At 27.8% G+C, this 19,990-nt stretch overlaps 1 protein-coding gene across 1 annotated transcript; it reads left to right on the top strand.

Annotated features, from left to right (window-relative positions):
* The first annotated feature begins 2,459 nt into the window (after window positions 1–2,459).
* LOC107446424 (D-glucuronyl C5-epimerase) lies at window positions 2,460–19,594 on the top strand. The gene is made up of 4 exons (XM_016061055.4): window positions 2,460–2,599; window positions 3,645–4,168; window positions 11,599–11,832; window positions 18,247–19,594. Exons 1-4 carry the CDS (start codon window positions 2,526–2,528, stop codon window positions 19,266–19,268), a joined length of 1,854 nt encoding a protein of 617 aa, XP_015916541.1. The 5' UTR covers window positions 2,460–2,525; the 3' UTR covers window positions 19,269–19,594.
* The last annotated feature ends 396 nt before the right edge of the window (window positions 19,595–19,990 follow it).

The raw sequence follows: 19,990 nt of genomic DNA, 5'->3' as shown, positions 1-19,990 counted from the left end.
AAGTATATTATTTTTAATAGGGACCCTCTTCTTAAGGAAAAAGTACCTTGGTTTTTGTAAGTCAAAGTCCCAAGGGCTTGTACTTACCAAGGTTACAGAGTTCGAGGTATCAATATGCTTCTCCGTTGAGATGAAGAAGCAATCACAGGATACTTCAATTTGCTTCAAAATGGCAATCGCATTGGTATTCCTGCGATCCATCTAACGAGAATTCCATCTCTTGTACCCCGCCCTCATGACGAGCCACCACAGGAAGATATTACTGTTATGAGTTCCTTGTTCAATAATCATATACATGACCAGCGTTTTTGCAGTTTGATGGTAAAGAAACCTTTGCTTAGTATTTTGTTTATTTATTTATTTTTTTTTTTTGATCAAGTACCAATTTATACAGTTGGTTTGCTTCAGGATTATTAAAGTGAGTACTTAATGGAAATATTGCAGCATATTCTTTATGTTTTGGCGGTGAATCTTTTAATCATCACATCCAAGAAAGTACGACTCCATTTACTCCAAAGACAATAATGGAATATTTAGTGATTTATTTGTAATTTGATTTTAATCCTGTTGAAAAGAGCAGTTATCATTTTTAAAACACCTTATGAATAAAATGTATTAATGTGAAAATGAAATAATAAAGTTGCAATATTATTATCTTTTTAAGCATCTTTAAAAAACATTTTAATATTTAAGGATTGGAATTTTTTGTTTAATTTTAATAAAATGTTTAAGTTAAGATTTGCTTGTACTTTAAATAATTTAATTTTTAAAATATTTAAGAGTGAGTGTGTTTAAACATGGTTTATATGAAAATGTCATTATGAATTATTTTTGTTGAAATTAAGTTAATGAATCAATATTCTATGGTTGAATATTTGGCTGTAGTAATCAGTTATTTGGCCAAATCACTTTATGTTGTATCAACATAGCATTTTTTTTAACGTTTTGCTCATATTTTTTTCTTCTTCAAAAACTTACTTTGAAACCTGAATCTGAAAACGGCTAAAAATTTTATTTTGATTTTTAAGAAATTATTGCTTTTTAAAATTAATTTCTAATTAATCAAAATTCATTAAAAAAATGAGTAAAATATAAAAAACTTATATATTGCAGTTAAAACCAGTTTTTAAACATTGACAAACTAAATTAATAAACATATTTATATTAACTAACTTCTTTTTATTACAGAAATCTCTTTTGGCCTAAGATATATGCTAACTACTAAAGAATGATTTCAATCATTCTTATAATCATTTCAGTCATTCAATATAAAGTGATTTTAAAGTTTAAATAAATATAAATTATTTCTTATTTATTACCGTATTTTTTAACCAGCATATTAATTTAAGAAAAACAGTTTATTAAATCAGATTTCTCAGTTAGCATGGCCTTTATTTAAGCGGACAATTTTCTTTCTCTAAAGAGATATTTGTTTCACTATATAATTTTCGTGTGAGTTTCTTTAAAAAAAGTTTGGCAAATGCATTCAACCTTTATTTTTTTATTCTCTTTTCTCACAAAAAAATAACATTTCTTGAAATGTACATCTGCATTCTATTGTGTGCTAGCTTAATTCACTTAAAAATGTATTACGTTACAAATTATGCTTCAATATATTGATAAATTGTGTCATTCAATTGCAAAACTGACCATCTCCAAAAAAATTTCAGAAAATGCTGATTTTCTGCAAAATTTAGCCAAATTGTTATTGGAACCAAAACTCTTTGGTTTAAGAAGTTTTATGACAATTAGCCATTTTGTTGAAGTTGGCTGATTTTTCTGCAAATGAAAACTTAAATTGACATCTCGTTGCATCTTGCTTTTAAGCTTGCAAGTAGGCAAAAATGTTTATTTTAATTAAACAATTTAAACAACACAAAAATTGAAATCATAGTTAAAGAACAAAGTTAAATTGATTATATAATAAAAAGAGCAAAATTAAATTCATTTGAAATTTTTTTCATGTTAAGACTAAGACTTCTGAAAAGTGACCAAGGAAAAATAATTTTGGAAATCACCATGAAAATTATGCAACTTTTAATATTGAATGATGTGACTCATAAGTCATAAAATTTTTATAGCTTGTGATGAATGCTATGATGATATGTTACCAAAATATATACTGGTGATAAGTAAATATCATGAAATGTTTGATAATAATTGCTGTAAATTTGAATTAAAGAGCAGGAACCGAAGACCAGAAGTCAGCATGGTAAACAATTACTTAGTAAAGACTTAAGTTGTTGTTTTTTCTGTGACATAGTATAACTTTATTTTTTTTTTTTAATGTATTGAAAGATAGTACCTCCTTTGGAAAAAATGCATTTCCGAAATGCGAGAAGATAACCAGTTCTGCAACTGAATGACACGATTGATGAATAAATTATAAATATCCTGTCCATATTTTTCATGCTTTACAGTTATTAAAAAGTCTTTTCATATAGGTATAAGAAAGTCCTTTGATTGTGATTATTAAACACTATGACTAAAAAGCGGAAAATCTCTTCAATACTTAATTGTGCTGGATGAGTGCCATCAGAAAGTCTAAAATTGATGTTGCCATTAGCTTGCTATCAAATAGCGATAGTAGTGACCAAAGGTACTTTCCATTCTTTTAATTATGCCTTTGAATAAATGTGCAGGATGCTCCATAATCACAGCCCTTGATATGTTTTTCTAGAATCCCTGTCAAAAAAGAAATAAGAGAAGTATATACATCAAGGGTTAAAATTGAGAAAGAACTAGTGAAAAAGTGAGGATGAAAAGTCAAAACCACTTTGATTGCATGACAAAACTTGCAGTCATTTCAAATTATCACTTTTCAACTTCTCTAATAATCAAATAGGTTATGATGTTTTTCAGTTCGGTCTTCCTCTGTAGTGATGTGTTAAATTTCAATATCAATTTTCTCTCACTTAAATATTAATTTTGCACCCTTGAAGTGTATACTCTTTTGCTCAATTTTTGAAAGATTATATAAATTAAGTGAGGTTCTTAGAGACATACCTCTCTGTATGTAGCTGAATTATGAAATAAGTATGTGACACAGAGCTAAACAAGGGCATCTTAAACTATTTCCACTATTGTGTGATACAACCAATATAATTGCTATCATTTCTACTACTTTTTCTCAATATAACAAAATCATTGTATTGTTAAAAAATTTAGTTCTTAATTAATGTACAAATTCTTAAAAGAATATTATTATTCTTGTTGATTAAAAGTAGATATTGAAGTTCTAGAAAGCAGTTTTCGTAAATATTTATTTATTTGAATAAATAAATAAAAAATGCTTGTTGCAATATAATAGCAACTAATCTGCATTTTTACAGTACAAGAAGATTATTATGTATGTTTTTGTGACTTCATTTAAATTCAGAATTTCATTTGGGTTTAGGATTAAAAGTTCAAACCTAGGCTATTCTGGTTTTTTAATTCTGGTAAGCCTACAGTTTTAAGTACAGAGAAAAGTTTGGACTAATGCTCAGAAAGTTAATTAATTTTATGAAGATTCTTAGCATTTAACTTTAATGAGAAGATTCTGGAACATCCTGTATACCAAACATGTATAATTATTAAAAATTATTATGTTTCTTCTTCTCAGACTATTGTGTCATTTTTTGAACTGTTTTCGGTTTTTTCAGTGAATTACCGATGAGGGTACGAGTCAGCCTTAAATTGCTTTTGGTCATTTTCACCATATTCATTCTTTTCACTATACTCACTTATTGGACGAGCTGTTCAAAAGAAAAGCAGTGGCAAATTGTGGAGCCTTGTGTTACACCAGTAGTGAAGAAAATAGAAAGTTCTGATTTATTTAAATTTGATGAAAACAATGCAGATGATGATGATGGAGGTCAACGGGTTAAGCTCCGAAGTGGACTACGAGCTTTGGAAGAAATTGATTGTTTCATCAACGATGAATACACAGTCTCCTGTAGGCAAGATAATGGAGAAGTATACATTCCATATTCGTTTATTCGCAAGTACTTTGAAGTCTATGGAAAGATAGTAAAACATAGTGGAGTTGATCGCTTTGAATGGCAGCACAGTTATTCCAAAGTTTATTTTCCCAAGCAAAAGTACAATCCCAGTAAAGTATTCCTCTGGTTTGAAAATTATAATGTAGAAGTTAGAGATAGAGTGAAATGCATTAGTGGAGTTGAAGGTAAGTATCAAAGTGATTTATGCTATCAACTTTATTTAGTTTTTCTCTTAGATTTTACTTAATCAGCTACCTATTATTTTTAACTTATGTATATTTTATGTTTCTAGAGGATTTTTCTATTTTTCACTCCNTTTTTTTTTTTTTTTTTTTTTTTTTTTTTTTTTTTTTTTTTTTTTTTTTTTTTTTTTTTTTTGCTTTACTTCAACCTTGATGCTGAATATTTTAATTACATTAAACAAATTTCTTTAGAAAAATCCAAGCATTTACAAGGATATTGGAACACAGCATGCTAATATTGCTGAAAAATAATACAATATTTTTTTGCCAAATTCAAAAAAGAAAATCTTGACTCTTAAATTCTTTTTTGAAAAAAAATAATTCTTTTTTTAAAAAAAATATACAGTCAGACCTTGATATAAAGTCACCCAGAATTAATAAAGAATTAAAGAAAGTTAGATTTTTTAAAAAATTTATTTAAAATAAAGCTGTTTACAAATTTCCTCAAAGTGTGCATACATACATTACATCTTACCTTATTTAAAATAATCATTTATGCAGATCTGTCTCGTTTTTGGTTTCATTTTTCGAACAATGTTTTCTGGATTTTGTAACTTCTCAAAATGTTCCTCAGCTCCTTCATGGTTTGTAAAAAACTTTTGTATGACATTTATTGCATTGAAGGCTTCCACTTGGGGTACAGCTACAGTTTCAGTATCACTGTCAATGTCCTCACTATCCACAACTTGTGAAACAATTTCAGAAATTGTAGCTTGGCCGTTGGCTGCAACATTTTCCAAGAACTCGAGAGGGGTAATTGCCTTGTAAGGAAGTTAAATAGACTTTAGTTCGAAAGAAACTACCCTAGCCTCAGATAAAAATGACCTTATAAGCAATAACGATTTTTAAAGCTTGACCATATATCCGATAATCTGTAACAAAGAATTCCTATTTAGTGAGCCGGGACTTTGGAAAAGTGACCTTATATGCTGGGTGACCTTACATGCGTATGACCTTATATCGTGATCTGACTGTATATGATTTATTTTTTCCTAATTGTTATTTTTTTAATATTGTTTTTATTTTAAAATATAAGTTTAATAATGACTACTGAAGGGGGGTGGGTGTTACGAAAGAAACTCCCATTTTCAATGAAAGCTTTTATGAAGTGTTCTCTCTCCTTTAAATATTTCTTCGATTTTTTCTGTTATAAAATTGTACTTAAATATTAAAAAGTGACTGTTATTATTTAACTTCTAATAATTGATTCATAACATATTTAAATTATATTGCATATTTAAAATTTTTTGCTATTGAAATATCAATTATTTGGATTGATAAAGGCATTAAAGGGCACAAATGCATCTAATAATGTTAAGATCTGTAAAAATATTCAGAAATTTTAAACTGCTGACACAATCACCTTAAATCATTTTATTTAATGTGATTTTTTAAATTTCTTTATCTATATTTTTTTGTTTTTCTAAGGTCAAGTTATTATACATAAAAATATTTGTCAAACTGTAGTTAAATAACAATTTGTTTTGATATTTCCACTTAATTTTATTTTGAAGAAAATTATTTGTGAAATTAAATTTGATTTCATTTTGTCTGTTTTGCAAGTAATGATATGTTTTTATTACATTTTCATTAAATTTAAATCATTCATTTACATGTATTATGTGTTAATGTAAACTTAATTTTTATGCAGGATTATAGTTTGAAATATTTTTTTTTAATCATTTTTAATGATATTTCAATTTTAATTATTTTATAAAACTTAACTAATTATAAACTCAAATTCTTAAAGTATCTCTAAAAAATTGAATCTGATTTAAATTTTAAAAAATCATATGTCTACTGTATTGTGGCATAATTAGGGTGACCAGATTTTTTCGGGCGATTCCGGGGACACTCATCTCTACTNCTCTCCCCCCCCCCCCCATTTTATCGACAGAAAAAATTGGGGGGGAAATTTGATCGTTTATCTTTAAAAAAAAATTTTTTTTATAATTTAGTATATAAATTATATCGTTAAAATCGTGATCATAACATTTTTACACAATTTTAAAATCTGTTAACAAAACAATTGTATTGCTTTTAAAATTATACAATTTCTTAACACCGTATTTTTCTAAAGAATGAATCTTCTTTAAAATTTCAGTATTTTTTTCGAGTAATTGAGAAAATATGTCATGAAAAATCCAAATTAATCAGTACAGATAAAACCACTTTCACTGTATTGACATCCATTCGCGATTTTTCTTTAGTCCAATAGTTATTTATGCGCGAAAATACCCGTTCTACAGGCGCATTGCTGCTTGGCCAGCACATTGCAAGCTCAACAATTCTTTTGATATTTGTAAATGGTATACTGTTTTTTTGAAAATAATTGTTTATATCGCGCCATTTGTCTGTTATGTGTTCGGATTGGTACCATTTATCGTCTTTTGAATCCAAATAACCTTCAAGATAAGTAAACTCGTCTAATAAATCGTCGGAATTAACATTCAAAATTGCACATTTTGAAGAGAGAGACAGAAGTGCCTCGTCAAATTCAGACCGTGAAGGCTTACAATCTAAAAGAAGGCACTTCAAATCAGACATATCATCGTTGTTATCGTTCCAAGCTTCTAAATATGAAATCGCAGCTTCATAGAATTCTTTCGACGTTTCTAAATAAGAATCTTCAGTGATGATATTCTCAGCAATCAATTTAGTCAATTCAGGTTTTACAACAAATGGAACAAATTTGGCATTCTTTCGTGCTTTCAATTTAAATATCAAATCCTTGACAACCGCTCCAGATTCAATAACACATTTGTCATCGCTTTCAATTTTCAAGATGCTTTGATTAAAAATTGCAGCATGCGAATGCGCAAAAAACAACCGTAACTCGGTTGTTTCACTCTCAAAATAATTCTTCAAGATTTTTGGGCACTTTTTTTCAGACATAAATTCTTTAAGAGATGAATAAATTTTAAGAATTCTTTCTACACCAGGAAGTAATGTCAACCACCTAACATGAATGTGTCCTAAAATTTGATGATATTCTTGGCCAGCATACTCACAAAATTCTTTCAGTCTTTCAATTCGGACTGTGTAAATTTTAAAATAACTAAAAAGTTTAGATACCATAACTTCAATATCTACAGGCAAACAATCAAAAGCAGTTTTAGCGCCATTATGTATAATATGCGCATTACACCCAAAACCAAAAATATCTCTTCCTAACTCAGTTTGAAGTTTAGTATGAACATTTTCTGTTCCTCTTCTTAAAAATCCTCCAAAATTAGTGTTAGTATTATCCGCAGACAAACCAGCCATTTTATCCTTCAATTGGAACTCGAATAGTGCGTTTATTATTTCTGAAGATAAAATCTTTGCAGTTTGTCCTTTAATTTCGTTTAGTGATGCAAGTTTATTATTAATTGCATCTTTAGCACAGTCCCACTGAAAATACCGCACTAAAATAGAAAGTAATTTTACATGATTGTGATTAGAAGTATCGTAAGATATTGTTACAAATTGATCAGACTGTAAATCTTTCTTCAATTCAAGAAATGCCCACGGAGAAAAAACATTGACAGCGATAGCTTGGCATTTTGTTCGGGCACAAGAAAATTTCTTGTCTACAAATTTCTTCTGTAAATTTGAAGTACAGTCCATGCTGCGAAACGATTGGTTGTGACGAATGGTGTGAAATGCAAGCGTTCCTTCATATGTTGCTAAGTCAAACTCCTCTTGGGGTGGATCCAGCTTACGAAGAAACTGTTTGACGGATTTCGTTTCTGTTTTTGCTGCCAAAGCTTCTTTGTGTTTAATTGTAAGAATGTGATCTGTTATAGCTGTTCGTCCTCCACTTCCAACTGAAAACGTTGCTCCACACATTGTACATTTTGTTTTGGAAGAATTATCAGGATTCGGTTCAATAAATGGAAACTCGTTTTTCCAATCATCCAAATAATGGCATTTTCTTTTTTTTGTTTCTGTTGCCATATTGACATCTATTTTAAAGAAATGAAAATATTTTTCTAAATATCTATTATGATAACAAATTAATGAGGTTTTCATAATGTAGAATAATTAGAATTTATAAAAATTAATTAGTCGTAAGTGATAATAATAACAATTTCATAAAAAATGGTTTTATACTTTATTGGTTAGATATTTAAAAAATGTTTACCTGATTATAAAATGTTTTAGTTATTTTTCTAAAATAAAACGGAAATGTAGTAATTGTTGTTTTTAGTGGAAGTTAGCTAATATTGGCAGTTTATGTAACCCAAGATATTAATTGTTTTAAAAGCAGCAACTAATATTCATGTTACGTCTTGTTTTAAACTTATTTTCTTATATAAACATGTCTGGCGTACAGCCTTGTAAAAATGTAAACATAACTAGATATTAAAGTTATGTGTTCCAAAATTTCTGTAGTAAAAGTTATAGTGTGTTCTTAAAAACTAGTTTACATTTAATTTTCAATGCTTACATTAATTTGTATGAAAATTTTTGAGAAAATAAAAATTACATATAGCATATTTTTATCAAATATTTTACACAAAATTTTTCAATTTTATAACCGGGGTCACGAGGTCCTCGCCGGGAACAATCCCCGGAAATCGGAGACGTCTGGTCACCCTAGGCATAATCAACAAATTAAAGACAATATTTCTCCCTTCTATGCCTACAATGAGAAAAATTGATTTTCTTTACAGAAAAGACTTGGAATGCACTAACATTCTTTAAATATCAGATGGTTAATGAATATTATGCAGAACACCTTAAACTTTAAGAACCAGAATTAATAAATTTTTTTCATTGATTTATAAAAAGAATTCAAAGTTAGATAATTTTATAAACATTTATTAATCATTGTGAATCTCAAAAAAGCTTGGCACCTAAAAATAGTGCAATACTTTAGTTCATTTTAACCTGTTTATTAAACCTGAAAGTCTGAATATTTTCATAAAAGAGAAAAATATTAACTGAGATGTTAAAAAGTTTGCATTGGATTCCCTCTTTTGCTCCATTTGTTTTGATTTATAGCATCCATGAAGTATTCTTTTCCAGAAAAGATGTTGTATGCATAACAAGTTCTATCAATCATGCATTGATCTCATGTTGTGGATGAGCTATACAAATGGTACAGCAAAGTATGAGGTGTGTAGTTGTAGCTGATTCCTCCTCAAAAGTTGCAATGGGGTATTCCACCTCCTTTAAAATGTTAAGAATAACATGAAAAATGGAAACGCTAACATAAAATGTGTCATTGTTAATCATGCACACAAAAATCCTGGATGTACACCATCAGTAAAAGGTGTGTCAAAGATGATGATTCTGTATTACAGTACATGAAAGTATTTTACACGTACAGTCTACTCTCTTTAGTGTGACCCCCCCCCTCCCATTTCTGCAACAATTTCATTATAATGGCCAATACATAAAGTACTGTTTGCTATTTCATCTAATGTTGATTTAGCTTCCATTAAGAACTCTAAACTAAGTCATTCATTCCAATATAGCGACTGAATTTTTTTTTTTTTCAATTACTCCAGATACAAGTGTTAAGCATTTATGCAATTTCAAGACATTTTTCTATTGACAGTGTATCAATGGATAGCAAAAGTCTCAAGGAAAAAGTTAAAACTCCTATATCTTTTTAAGTTACTGTTCCATAAATGTGAAACAGCTTAAATTCTTAATAAATGAAGAAGTGATAAGACCACTAATTCATATTCTAGGCATAATATTACAAAAATGATGAAATAGCGATTACTTTTCATTATTGAAAATAGAAGTATATATTGCACTTTTGTGTGGAAATTATAGTCACCTATATGCATTCATAACCTTTAAGTTTCGTTATAAAAGTTTGAATAAATTCAAGAATCTATTTTTCTTGCTTGAGAACTGTTTTCACTCTTATGGTGAAGTTTTGTAATAGGCAGTATATTTTGGAGTTTACACACATGGTACCCACATTTTTTATTTTTTCCTTACATTTAGTGATTCTCTTGAGGCATATTATTTGGCAAAAGCAGCTGCTTATAATGAGGATAAAGCCATATGCTTGGAAAAGAAATTAAAAATTTCGAAGGAAATGGATAGAAGTATAAGGTTTTTGTAAAATTAATACAGTATTATGAGTTAAGAGTAAATATTTGCTATAGTTTTGTTCATTCATGATATAGCCACCTCCCGTTATAACGTCCATTTTCATTTGAATCGGTTTATAGTATGGAGCGTTGTTGGCAGGGTTGGCTTTCTGCCGGCAGAAACTAAAAATACGTCTATATTAGTTCTAGTAATTGCTTAATAACATTTTGTTTAAGTAAGCTGAAAAATGTAACTCCATATAACAGTAACAAACTTTTTAATTTATTGTTTGTGAATATATATTATTTTGTTTATATTAATTATAAAGAGTGCAGTATATCAAATATTTATATACAAATTGGACCAATCTCCTAAAACTTATTTTTCCTGTCAAGTTTCGACAACTACCCCAGCTGCTACATGGTGGTACAGTTTTGAAAGATATGCAATAGATGAAAGTTTCACAAATCTTGCTTGTTCCTTGATGGCATTGCCTGCTAGTTCTGCTGGACATTTAGAGAATCTTCTCAAATTTCATGTTCGTGCATAGGCAAATTGACAAATTGTTTAGATTTAGAAACTGCATCAAAACTTGTCTTTTGTTATAGATTACTGCAGAGTGCAAACAATGTAATATTTGATTTTGAATGGTGATAATTTTGTAAATAAATTGTACTTTGTTTAACATTTAATTGTTTTTTCTATGAATTATCCATTGTATGTCAATCTCAGTACTTACTTTTATGTCATTTTCTGAATTTCTGCCATGCCGGTTTCTACCAGTAGTTTTAACCACTTCGGCAGAAACTTGCCAACCTTGGTCGTTGGTATATTAAGGACAAAGTATCAAACTATTTGCTGAATTTAAAGATTTTGTAGAGCTCTTTGCAAAATACTATATTTATGACTATTTTATTTATTTAATATTAGATAATATTAAATTTAAAATATTGTTTTTATGTAATTTCATAAAACAAAAACAATAATTTCCAATGGGTTCCTGGAAATTTTTATAGACTTCTGATTGTTACTGTAGTTGTTTTGTTTAAATAATAGTTTCCTTGATATGGGTAAGATTGAAATTATTTTAGTCACCTCTCTGAACTGAAAGATGCGAACTAAGTGATATCATTATATTTTAATTCAGTATTCTTCTATATATGATGCTATGGTGGACAAAAATTTTGCATTATACCTTCCTTGATATTTATTATAATCGACAAGAGCTATTGTTGTTTTACAGGCTTTAGAAAACTAATGTAACTTTTTCTATTATTTTATTATACATTATACAGATTTTATTAAATTTCTCTACACAATTGTTTCATTTTTAGGAGTTCCTGTTTCAACTCAATGGGACACAAGAGGTCACTTTTATCCGATACAAATTGCTCAATTTGGTCTCAGCCATTTCAGTAAAAACTTAACTGAAAGTCCTCCTTCCATGAAATTTATTGAAGATGGAGAAACTACTCAAAATGCAAAATGGCTTTATTCACCCAGAAGTGGTCTGAAAAGAGTGATGGATTCTGTTGCTGATAGCTTAGTAGTTGAATTCAGAACACAAGGTTATCAAAATGTTCTGTTAATATCATATTTCTTTAGTTTAATTACTTTACATTGTTTTTTCATCTTGCCTTGTTTCTTTTATTCCTGGTTAAGATATAAATAGCATACTTATAGCATAGAAGGTGATGTAATTTTTTAATAATAACAAAGGCCTCTAAAAAATTAGTATAATTTCTATTTGACCCTAAAAAAAATTTGTGATATTTTCAGGTATTTTAAAAAGTTTTACTTTTGGTTTTTAATTTTTTATACAAATTTTCAGGTTTTTGAACATTTTTTGTTTTATTTTTTGCAATTAGGAAAATGTTAATAACATTAAAGTTAAAAGTTCTTGTTTCTTTTACATAGACAGCAAGCTTTCTATTTTTCCTTATGTTCTTATTGTTTTGGTACCTATCCATTCTTTCTCTATTACTTCTATACTTTTGCTTATTTTTAAAAACTATTTGTTCAATTGATTTATCATTGATTGAATTACTATTTTTACTTCATTTACTATCCCAGTGACTCAAAGTGAATTATTATATTACATGTACAGGCATAGAGCCGTGTGTGAATTCCTTGCAGTAAATCTTTTGTTTGCATTTTGCCAATTCATTTTCTGGGTGATAATAGAAAAGGAAAAATCTAGAAATAGATAAATTTTAATGCATAAAATGTTTTGAATACATTTGTTTTTATTAAACAATCAGACTGTTAGTGTTTGGCTGGCAATCCTAAAATAGTTCAATTTTCTAAATAATCATGGGGGTAATTTGTTTCTCTTTCCTATTTTCGCACTATATTGTAACAGGTACATAATAAAAAAAATTTGTAAAACATAGTTTGTATAATTTCTGAATCTGAACCCTAAAATTTTATTCATTGAAAAAAATATTTGTTAACTAAGCTCATTCTGCACTCTTAATACAGTAAAGAGAATATAATATATATCGTAGAATCAAAATAATAGAACTGTAAAACATTTCATCTCAAAATAATGGATTATCATATAATTAAATCACTTTGTGGTTTGTTAAATATGTATTCAACTCTTTTTTTTTCTTACTTTTGTGATATAAAATTCTTATACTTAGTTTTTTTGGTTCACCTAAAAAGAGTATATAATTTTAATTAGTGTCAGTGGTGAGGAGGCCAATTAAAAAATTTGAGGGTGGCCGCCCACCAGGAAAACCTTTAAAACTTGGAATTATCAGGGAAATGTGAATAAAAAATCAGGGAATTTTAAAGAAAAACTGGAATTTTTTTCTTAATTTGAATTCTTTTACCATACGTTATACCCTCTCTTTTAGACCGAAATTCATCGACAAACTGTTAAAATATCATCAACTTAGCAATACTTTGCTTGCATTAAAATTTACTCCATTATGAACCTGTTGAACTAGAATGCTACATGAAGCTCTCCCATGGTTGCTAAATGACCTTCTAGTTGGGCAATTCCATGGTAAGGTCAACCATATGACCAAAATTTTAATATTTTTTAGCAAACAAGGTATTAGGTAATAATGACTTTTAACTTATAAATATCAGTTTTAAATAAGTTATAGGCTATTAAAGGAAGGGCTACATCATTTGAAATTTTTAACTGTATTAAGTGAATCTCTTAACAGTTACAGTTATAATTTTTTTTTAAACTTCACACTAATAATAGAAATTTTAATAAATAATAATTAAAGTAAACTGTAACAAAACAGGTTCTCTTGCACAAATGTGTAGAAATATTTCACATTTTGATTTAAAAAAAAATTTCTCAAGATGCACTTCTGATATTTTATGTCCAACACCAAAATGCATAATTAATTATACTATGCCTCTAGAATTTAACATAATTAAATTATTTTTTCTGTTTGAAACAGGATTCAAAGTCTCATTTGTATAGTCTATTTTAATTTTGAAAATAATAAATATTTTTATTGTAAATTAATCTCTTATTTCGTATTTATAGTAATAAATCTCTTATTTCGTTTTTTCTTTATAAAAGGAAGTGAAATATCAATAGAAACCATCTAAACATTCTTTTAGGTGAATTTACAATAATGTATTCCACCTTAGTAACTCAATAAAATCTGCTTAACTAAGATGTACTTAAAGTTATTTATATTAAAACTTAAAATTGATCAATGAAACTTTTTATCTATTTTTTAATTTAATTTTATGTTTTGTATTTATTTATTTCAGGTAAGCAACTCATTTTTAATTTTTTGTGAAATAATTTAACTTCATTTAGACCATTTTAAATCATTCATTTTGCTTAGAGCTTGAAGAGAGTATGTATTTAGAGAGAAAAATTTTCTTAGAACATTCTGTAGCTATTTATTTTTTGTATTTGTTTTTATTGAGAAAAGCAACTCTGGCCCATACTCAGAAACCGTTCTTGAGTTAGAGCACATGTTTCTACTTAGATTAGCACAAATGCTTGCTAAAGCGTTGCCATATGCATTTAGATGTAAAGTACCAAACCTTGATATGTAAACGAGACATAATTAGTGCTTATGGCACTGGGGCAAACTCAGTTTTTGAACCCTTGAAATATATCTATAAATGATGTAATGTCAGACTTAAAGAACTATTTAGGACTGTTGTAAGTTTAGATTCTGTGTAACTAAATTCATTAATTAGACTTTTGAGCTTTAAATCATGTGTAAATCATCATTTTAAAAACATTCATTTGCTTCAGTTTAAAATTGAACAGTATACATTACTAAAGTATGTAGTTCCTATTATACTTAGTTGTTTATTGTTTTTGATTGAAGGATAAGTATTTATTCTTTTACCAAATTGGAAAAAAGAATTTAAAAAATAATATACCTACATGTATAGCAAACTACTACAATAATACACATACTATTCAATTTTTAGGTAAATGGGATAAAAATTGCTAGCAGTTATTGGGCTGGTAATCAGCAAATAAGACTGGTATGCATTCAGATGATTATATTACTACAAATAGAAAATTTAATTCTGGAATTCATTTGAAATTATTTTTCATAAATTTGGCACATCTCTAATGTTACAACTGGGACATATACCCTTTCTTGTTCCCTGGTATAGCTATACAAGTAAACTAAATACAAGTAAAAGGCATATCGATTAATATCGTCTGCTTGGAAACATCAAATACTGTGCTGAACGTAGATTGTAAGAACAAATGGTAATAACTGTACAAAACGTTTATTTAATTTTATGCCGACAATAATAAAGCTATTAAATTATTATTTTTCCTGCGCTAAAAGGTCTTTTTATCCCCCAAAAAATTTTTATACACTAATAATACAGTATAAAATTTTTGTTTTTTGCTTTTAATGTACAATAACATATTTTTCAATAATTTTTTTTTAATGTATATAAAAATAATGAAACCATTCTGCATTTTTTCCCATGTTATTTTAAAAAAAATTTGTGACAGTTTTTGTTTATTTCCAGAATTTTTTAAATTATTAGATTTAAGGGAAGATTGCTTAAATATGAGTTATATTTACATTGTTATTAATATAAGTTGTGCAGTTAAAAATAAAATTAGTCATTTTTCAATTAACTTTTAGAAGATGGAAAATGTTATAAAACACTTTCATCCATCTATTCCAACAGAAAATCGAGGACAATTTAAAATTCAAGAAGCTGTTTAATCCGAAACAATATTTATAATATTAAATTTAAAGTAATTTTCAGTCATTATAATAATTATGATTTATTTAAATTATATCCAACTTGAAAAATTTACGTTCCACACCTAAAATTTTGCATCTGACACCGAAGTAAAAACTTTCAAATTAATTATGTATTATATTTTACAAATTAAGAACTTCATAGAATTCTTTATGCAAATGTTAGCTTCAAAATTTAGTCAAGTGTACATTTAATTTATAAACAAATTCACAGAGTTTAGACAATTTGTGAATGAGTAATAATATTTTTGCTTTCGTGTGATTTACGTCCAACACCAACAATTTAATCCATTTAATTTTAACTTATTATAATCAGTTTTTATAAAACAAATTGTTTTTTGATAGGTTATGATGCACTAAATATTTGATATAAAAATTTTATGATTGGAAACTTATGTTTTATGAGAGAAATTTTCTAAGAAATTTATTTTCATTTTTTATGTCCGACACCATGGAATTGCTTAGTTGTAAAAACAATTAACTAATCTTGAAGAAATAATGTGGTTAGATTGGAATTCTCTAAATATTTTAATTTCAAATAAGAAAAAATAAACAAAGAATGAAATTTAAAGAATTTTATCTAGTACTTTTCTATAAAATATGCACAAAAAAAAATCGCATTTGCGAAATTTATTTTTAAATACTGGATATCTCTTAAAATAATAATGCTTATTCAAAGCAAACATTATTTAAACATTTGACTTTAGATATTGATTTAAAGAAAATATGATCAACGAATTTTATAAGGAGCATTGTTTGGATAATATACAGTATAAAGTAGCCCTATATTCAAATGGAAATAAATATAAAAAAATTTTATGTATTATCGCCTGGAATTTTTTTCTTTTGTTTAATGGAAATATATTAAGCAGTTATTCACCAAGGTTTTTTGGGTCACTCTGTATTTGCCATTCAGTACATTTTGTGCAAAACTTGAAGTAACACATTCAAACTCTTTTTATTCAATAAAAACAATATATTCTGCAAGCTAAAAATTTTATTTTCTCCACATCTTAATTTTTTAAAAATTAATGTTATACCAAAACTTTAAAAATTTTAAAAATAAAAAACAAAATCTTACTAAGTTCTTAAAATAAATTTAGTCTAATTATTTTTTCAAGATATAATCAAGAAGATAATAAAAATTTGGTTTAAATGAAATAGTTTTCTGAGTAAACTTTTAGTTTTACCACTTATATTAATTCGCAGAATGAATATAAGTAAACATAGCCTGTTTTATAACATAATTTCAGCCAATTTAATAAATTTTGAACTCTGCTCTCATTTAGGATCTCTTCCATTTTATCCAATTTATACCATTTTCTTTGAAAAATTGATTTCTTAAAATATGTCCAACTGTTAACTCAAATGACTTAATAGAGTGTCTACTTTATCATATTACTCAATGCAAACCTTGTTACATTACTTTTTTATTGCAACAATGTAGCTTCTCTCCAGGCATTTACAGTTTTTTGAAATATTTTTTCTGGAATTGATATATTTTACTTTTAAAATTTATTTTTGAGAATTAGAGATTATTATATTATACTTAGAACTAAAAGCAAGACAAATAATGGTTACATCCTTTAAGTATGACAAAAAAAAATTGATAAGAGCCCTGATTTTGGGTTTACCCAAGGCAAGGGTAAATACTTACTTATAAATACCCGACCCACATCTATACCCGACATACAGTCAAAGAGGCATTTAACTACGGAAACTGAAACTTAAAAATTGTTTTTTAACAGATGAGTGTTTGGCTAAATTAAGATGTTTAATGAAGATTATAATATGAGTTTTAAATAAATTAAGAAATAAATCATTGGGCATTAAAATACTAGAGAAAAAGATCACCTGTAAAATCTTAATTTTTTTGCCATGGAATAATTTACCCTTCAATTTACATAAACAATAAATGTGAAAGAAGAGTTAGGATTTTTATATATATACAACCAAACTTCTATTGCTTAAGCATCTACTAAATTTTTTGATAAGTCAAAGAACTTTCTTAACCACAACAAAAATGCTGGATTTAACCATAAATATTTTTTATTGCTGAAAATTTCATGTCGGCTTTTTAAATAAATGTTAATAGAATATATTTTTAACTAAGTTTATTTTAAAGATTTTTCAAAAAATTAATAGGTTTTGAAATATGCATACCAAAGATTAAATTATAATTTTTTAAATTCATTTCATTCTTTATATATTAACACACTTTCTAATTGGCCTTTATTTAAAGTATCAAGATGTGCTTATCGTCTTTATAACTAATTTTATGATTGAACCAGAGAGTTTAAATACAGAAAGCTAGATGGAATAGGGAAACTTTAAATTTGTAAAAGGGAATGGCGAAAAAGAGCAACTAATCGCCTTCAGTGCTTGATTTTTTTTCTCCGATATGCGCCTGGTCTATGTATCATTTTTGGGATCCATAAAGTCCATTGCCCATTTGAAAGTGTTAAGCTTCAGAAGGCAGGTGTCCTAGATTCTGCAGTGAGAATAATGTGTAAACTGTAATGAGAATAATGAATGAGCCCCTAAAGTCTAGTGATGATGCTGTTTACTTGAGGTTTTTATTTTTTTATAAAGTGAGATAAAACTTAAATTGCACTATACAAAAGGTATGATATTAAATCAATAACTATTCAGAAATTTTTTATCCTGTTTTCTGAGAAAATGTTTATTTAATAGAATTATTGAGTCAGTAAAAAATATATTTATGTATGAATCTATTTTATTTTTTAGGTACAGATAGAGAAGTGTTGTCCATTGATGAAGATGTGGAGGAAACCACATTAAACTGTGATTTAAAATTTATTTCCAATGCCAGTGTAACTGTAATTTTAAGTAGCCTTGGTGACCATGCATTATATAAAATTCATTATGTCATGTCTGATGTGCTCATCTCTGTACAGGAGTATGATGTATACTATGGAATAGGAACAAGTGATCAATGGAAAACTTTAACTAGAGATTTAATAATAGACTTCAATAAAGGACTGCCATCAATGCAAAGCAAGAAAAAAATAGCTAAGCCTAAAAATTTACAAGTCCGTTCCATCATTTTTTCTGGCTTTGGAAGAGTAGATAACATGAGCTTGAGTTCTACCTCCCACATGGCTCATTTTTTTGCTGCAGCTAACTGGTTAGTTAATCACCAAGATAAGAGTGGCGGGTGGCCTATTAAAGTCACTCGCAAACTTTCTAATGGAATGCTGGAACTAGCTCCTGGCTGGTATTCTGCTATGGCTCAAGGCCAAGCAATGTCTTTATTAACTCGAGCATTCAAAGTAACTGGTGATCTTCACTATCTGGAAGCTGCTTTACGGGCTATAAAACTTTTCTATATTCGTTCTGAACGTGGAGGAATATTAACTACATTTTTGGGGAAATATGTGTGGTATGAAGAATATCCTACTATTCCAAGCTCATACGTGCTCAATGGTTTTATTTATTCTCTTTTTGGATTATATGATGTACAACAAAGTGGTCATCATCAACTTTGTCGGGAAGCTGGGAAACTTTTTCAGGAAGGCCTAGTTTCTTTAAAAAGAATGCTGCCTCTGTTTGATACTGGTTCAGGTTCAGTCTATGATCTTCGCCATTATTCACTTGGTGTTGCACCAAATTTAGCACGTTGGGATTACCATAGCACTCATATCAATCAACTTCTGTTCCTCAGCACTATTCATGATGATCCTATTATAAAATCGATTTCTGAAAGATGGACAGGCTACATGAAGGGAAAAAAAGCTCCTCATAACTAATGCATAAAATTAAAAAGAACTGTTTGTATTTTGTGGTAAAGTTGTTGAGTAATGGTTGGCACAAAAAGTATAATCATTATAAGAGTCTCTTTTCAGTGAATTTAATCTAATTTCTACAGCACAGAAATATTTTAATTTCTTCACAACAAGCTGCCATTTTCTATTTTATGAAATGAATAATTTTTATATTTAAAAGTTATAATGCAAGAACTGGTGTATGTTGATAAATTTCATAAGAATGTTATCTCCCCTTGAATGTATAATGGCTTTCTCATTGTTTATTATTACAACAGTTTTATAATAAATTGTAGACAGTACATCATTCATTTTTAGATGTTCTGCTTAAGAACTGTGTCTAGGATTAGAATCAAAAGAGTTTTCTTTAAGGGTAATGCCATTTTAAAATAGGAACTTATCTTTTTTATTAAAATTTCTACAGACAAAGTAAAATGTTCTGTGAACAAATACAAAACTGAACACTAGGACTGGGCGAAGTAAGAAATTTTATTTCGTGATACATCGTATGTTAGAGTTCGCGATTTAACATATGTCTATTGTAAAAAATATTTGTAACAATTTTCTATGAGAAATCTTTAAATCAATCAAAAATAAATAAAGCAATATATCTATTACAAAAGAAAATGCTTCTATAACATCAATAGAATTGCTTAATTTTTTCAATTAAAATAATAAAGATGTCTTAAAGTAAAAACAAACAAAAG

Source organism: Parasteatoda tepidariorum, chromosome X1, assembly GCF_043381705.1.
Source record: "Parasteatoda tepidariorum isolate YZ-2023 chromosome X1, CAS_Ptep_4.0, whole genome shotgun sequence".
NCBI lineage: Eukaryota > Metazoa > Arthropoda > Arachnida > Araneae > Theridiidae > Parasteatoda > Parasteatoda tepidariorum.
The sequence above is the reverse complement of the archived record's forward strand: the minus strand, read 5'-3'. Positions and strand labels throughout refer to the sequence as shown.

Coding starts and splice junctions, on each gene's coding strand:
- LOC107446424 (XM_016061055.4), top strand. CDS start 2,526: ATGAGTGCCATCAGAAAGTCTAAAATTGATGTTGCCATTAGCTTGCTA. Junction 2,600..3,644: donor AGCGATAGTAGTGACCAAAG/GTACTTTCCATT, acceptor CGGTTTTTTCAG/TGAATTACCGATGAGGGTAC. Junction 4,169..11,598: donor ATGCATTAGTGGAGTTGAAG/GTAAGTATCAAA, acceptor TTTCATTTTTAG/GAGTTCCTGTTTCAACTCAA.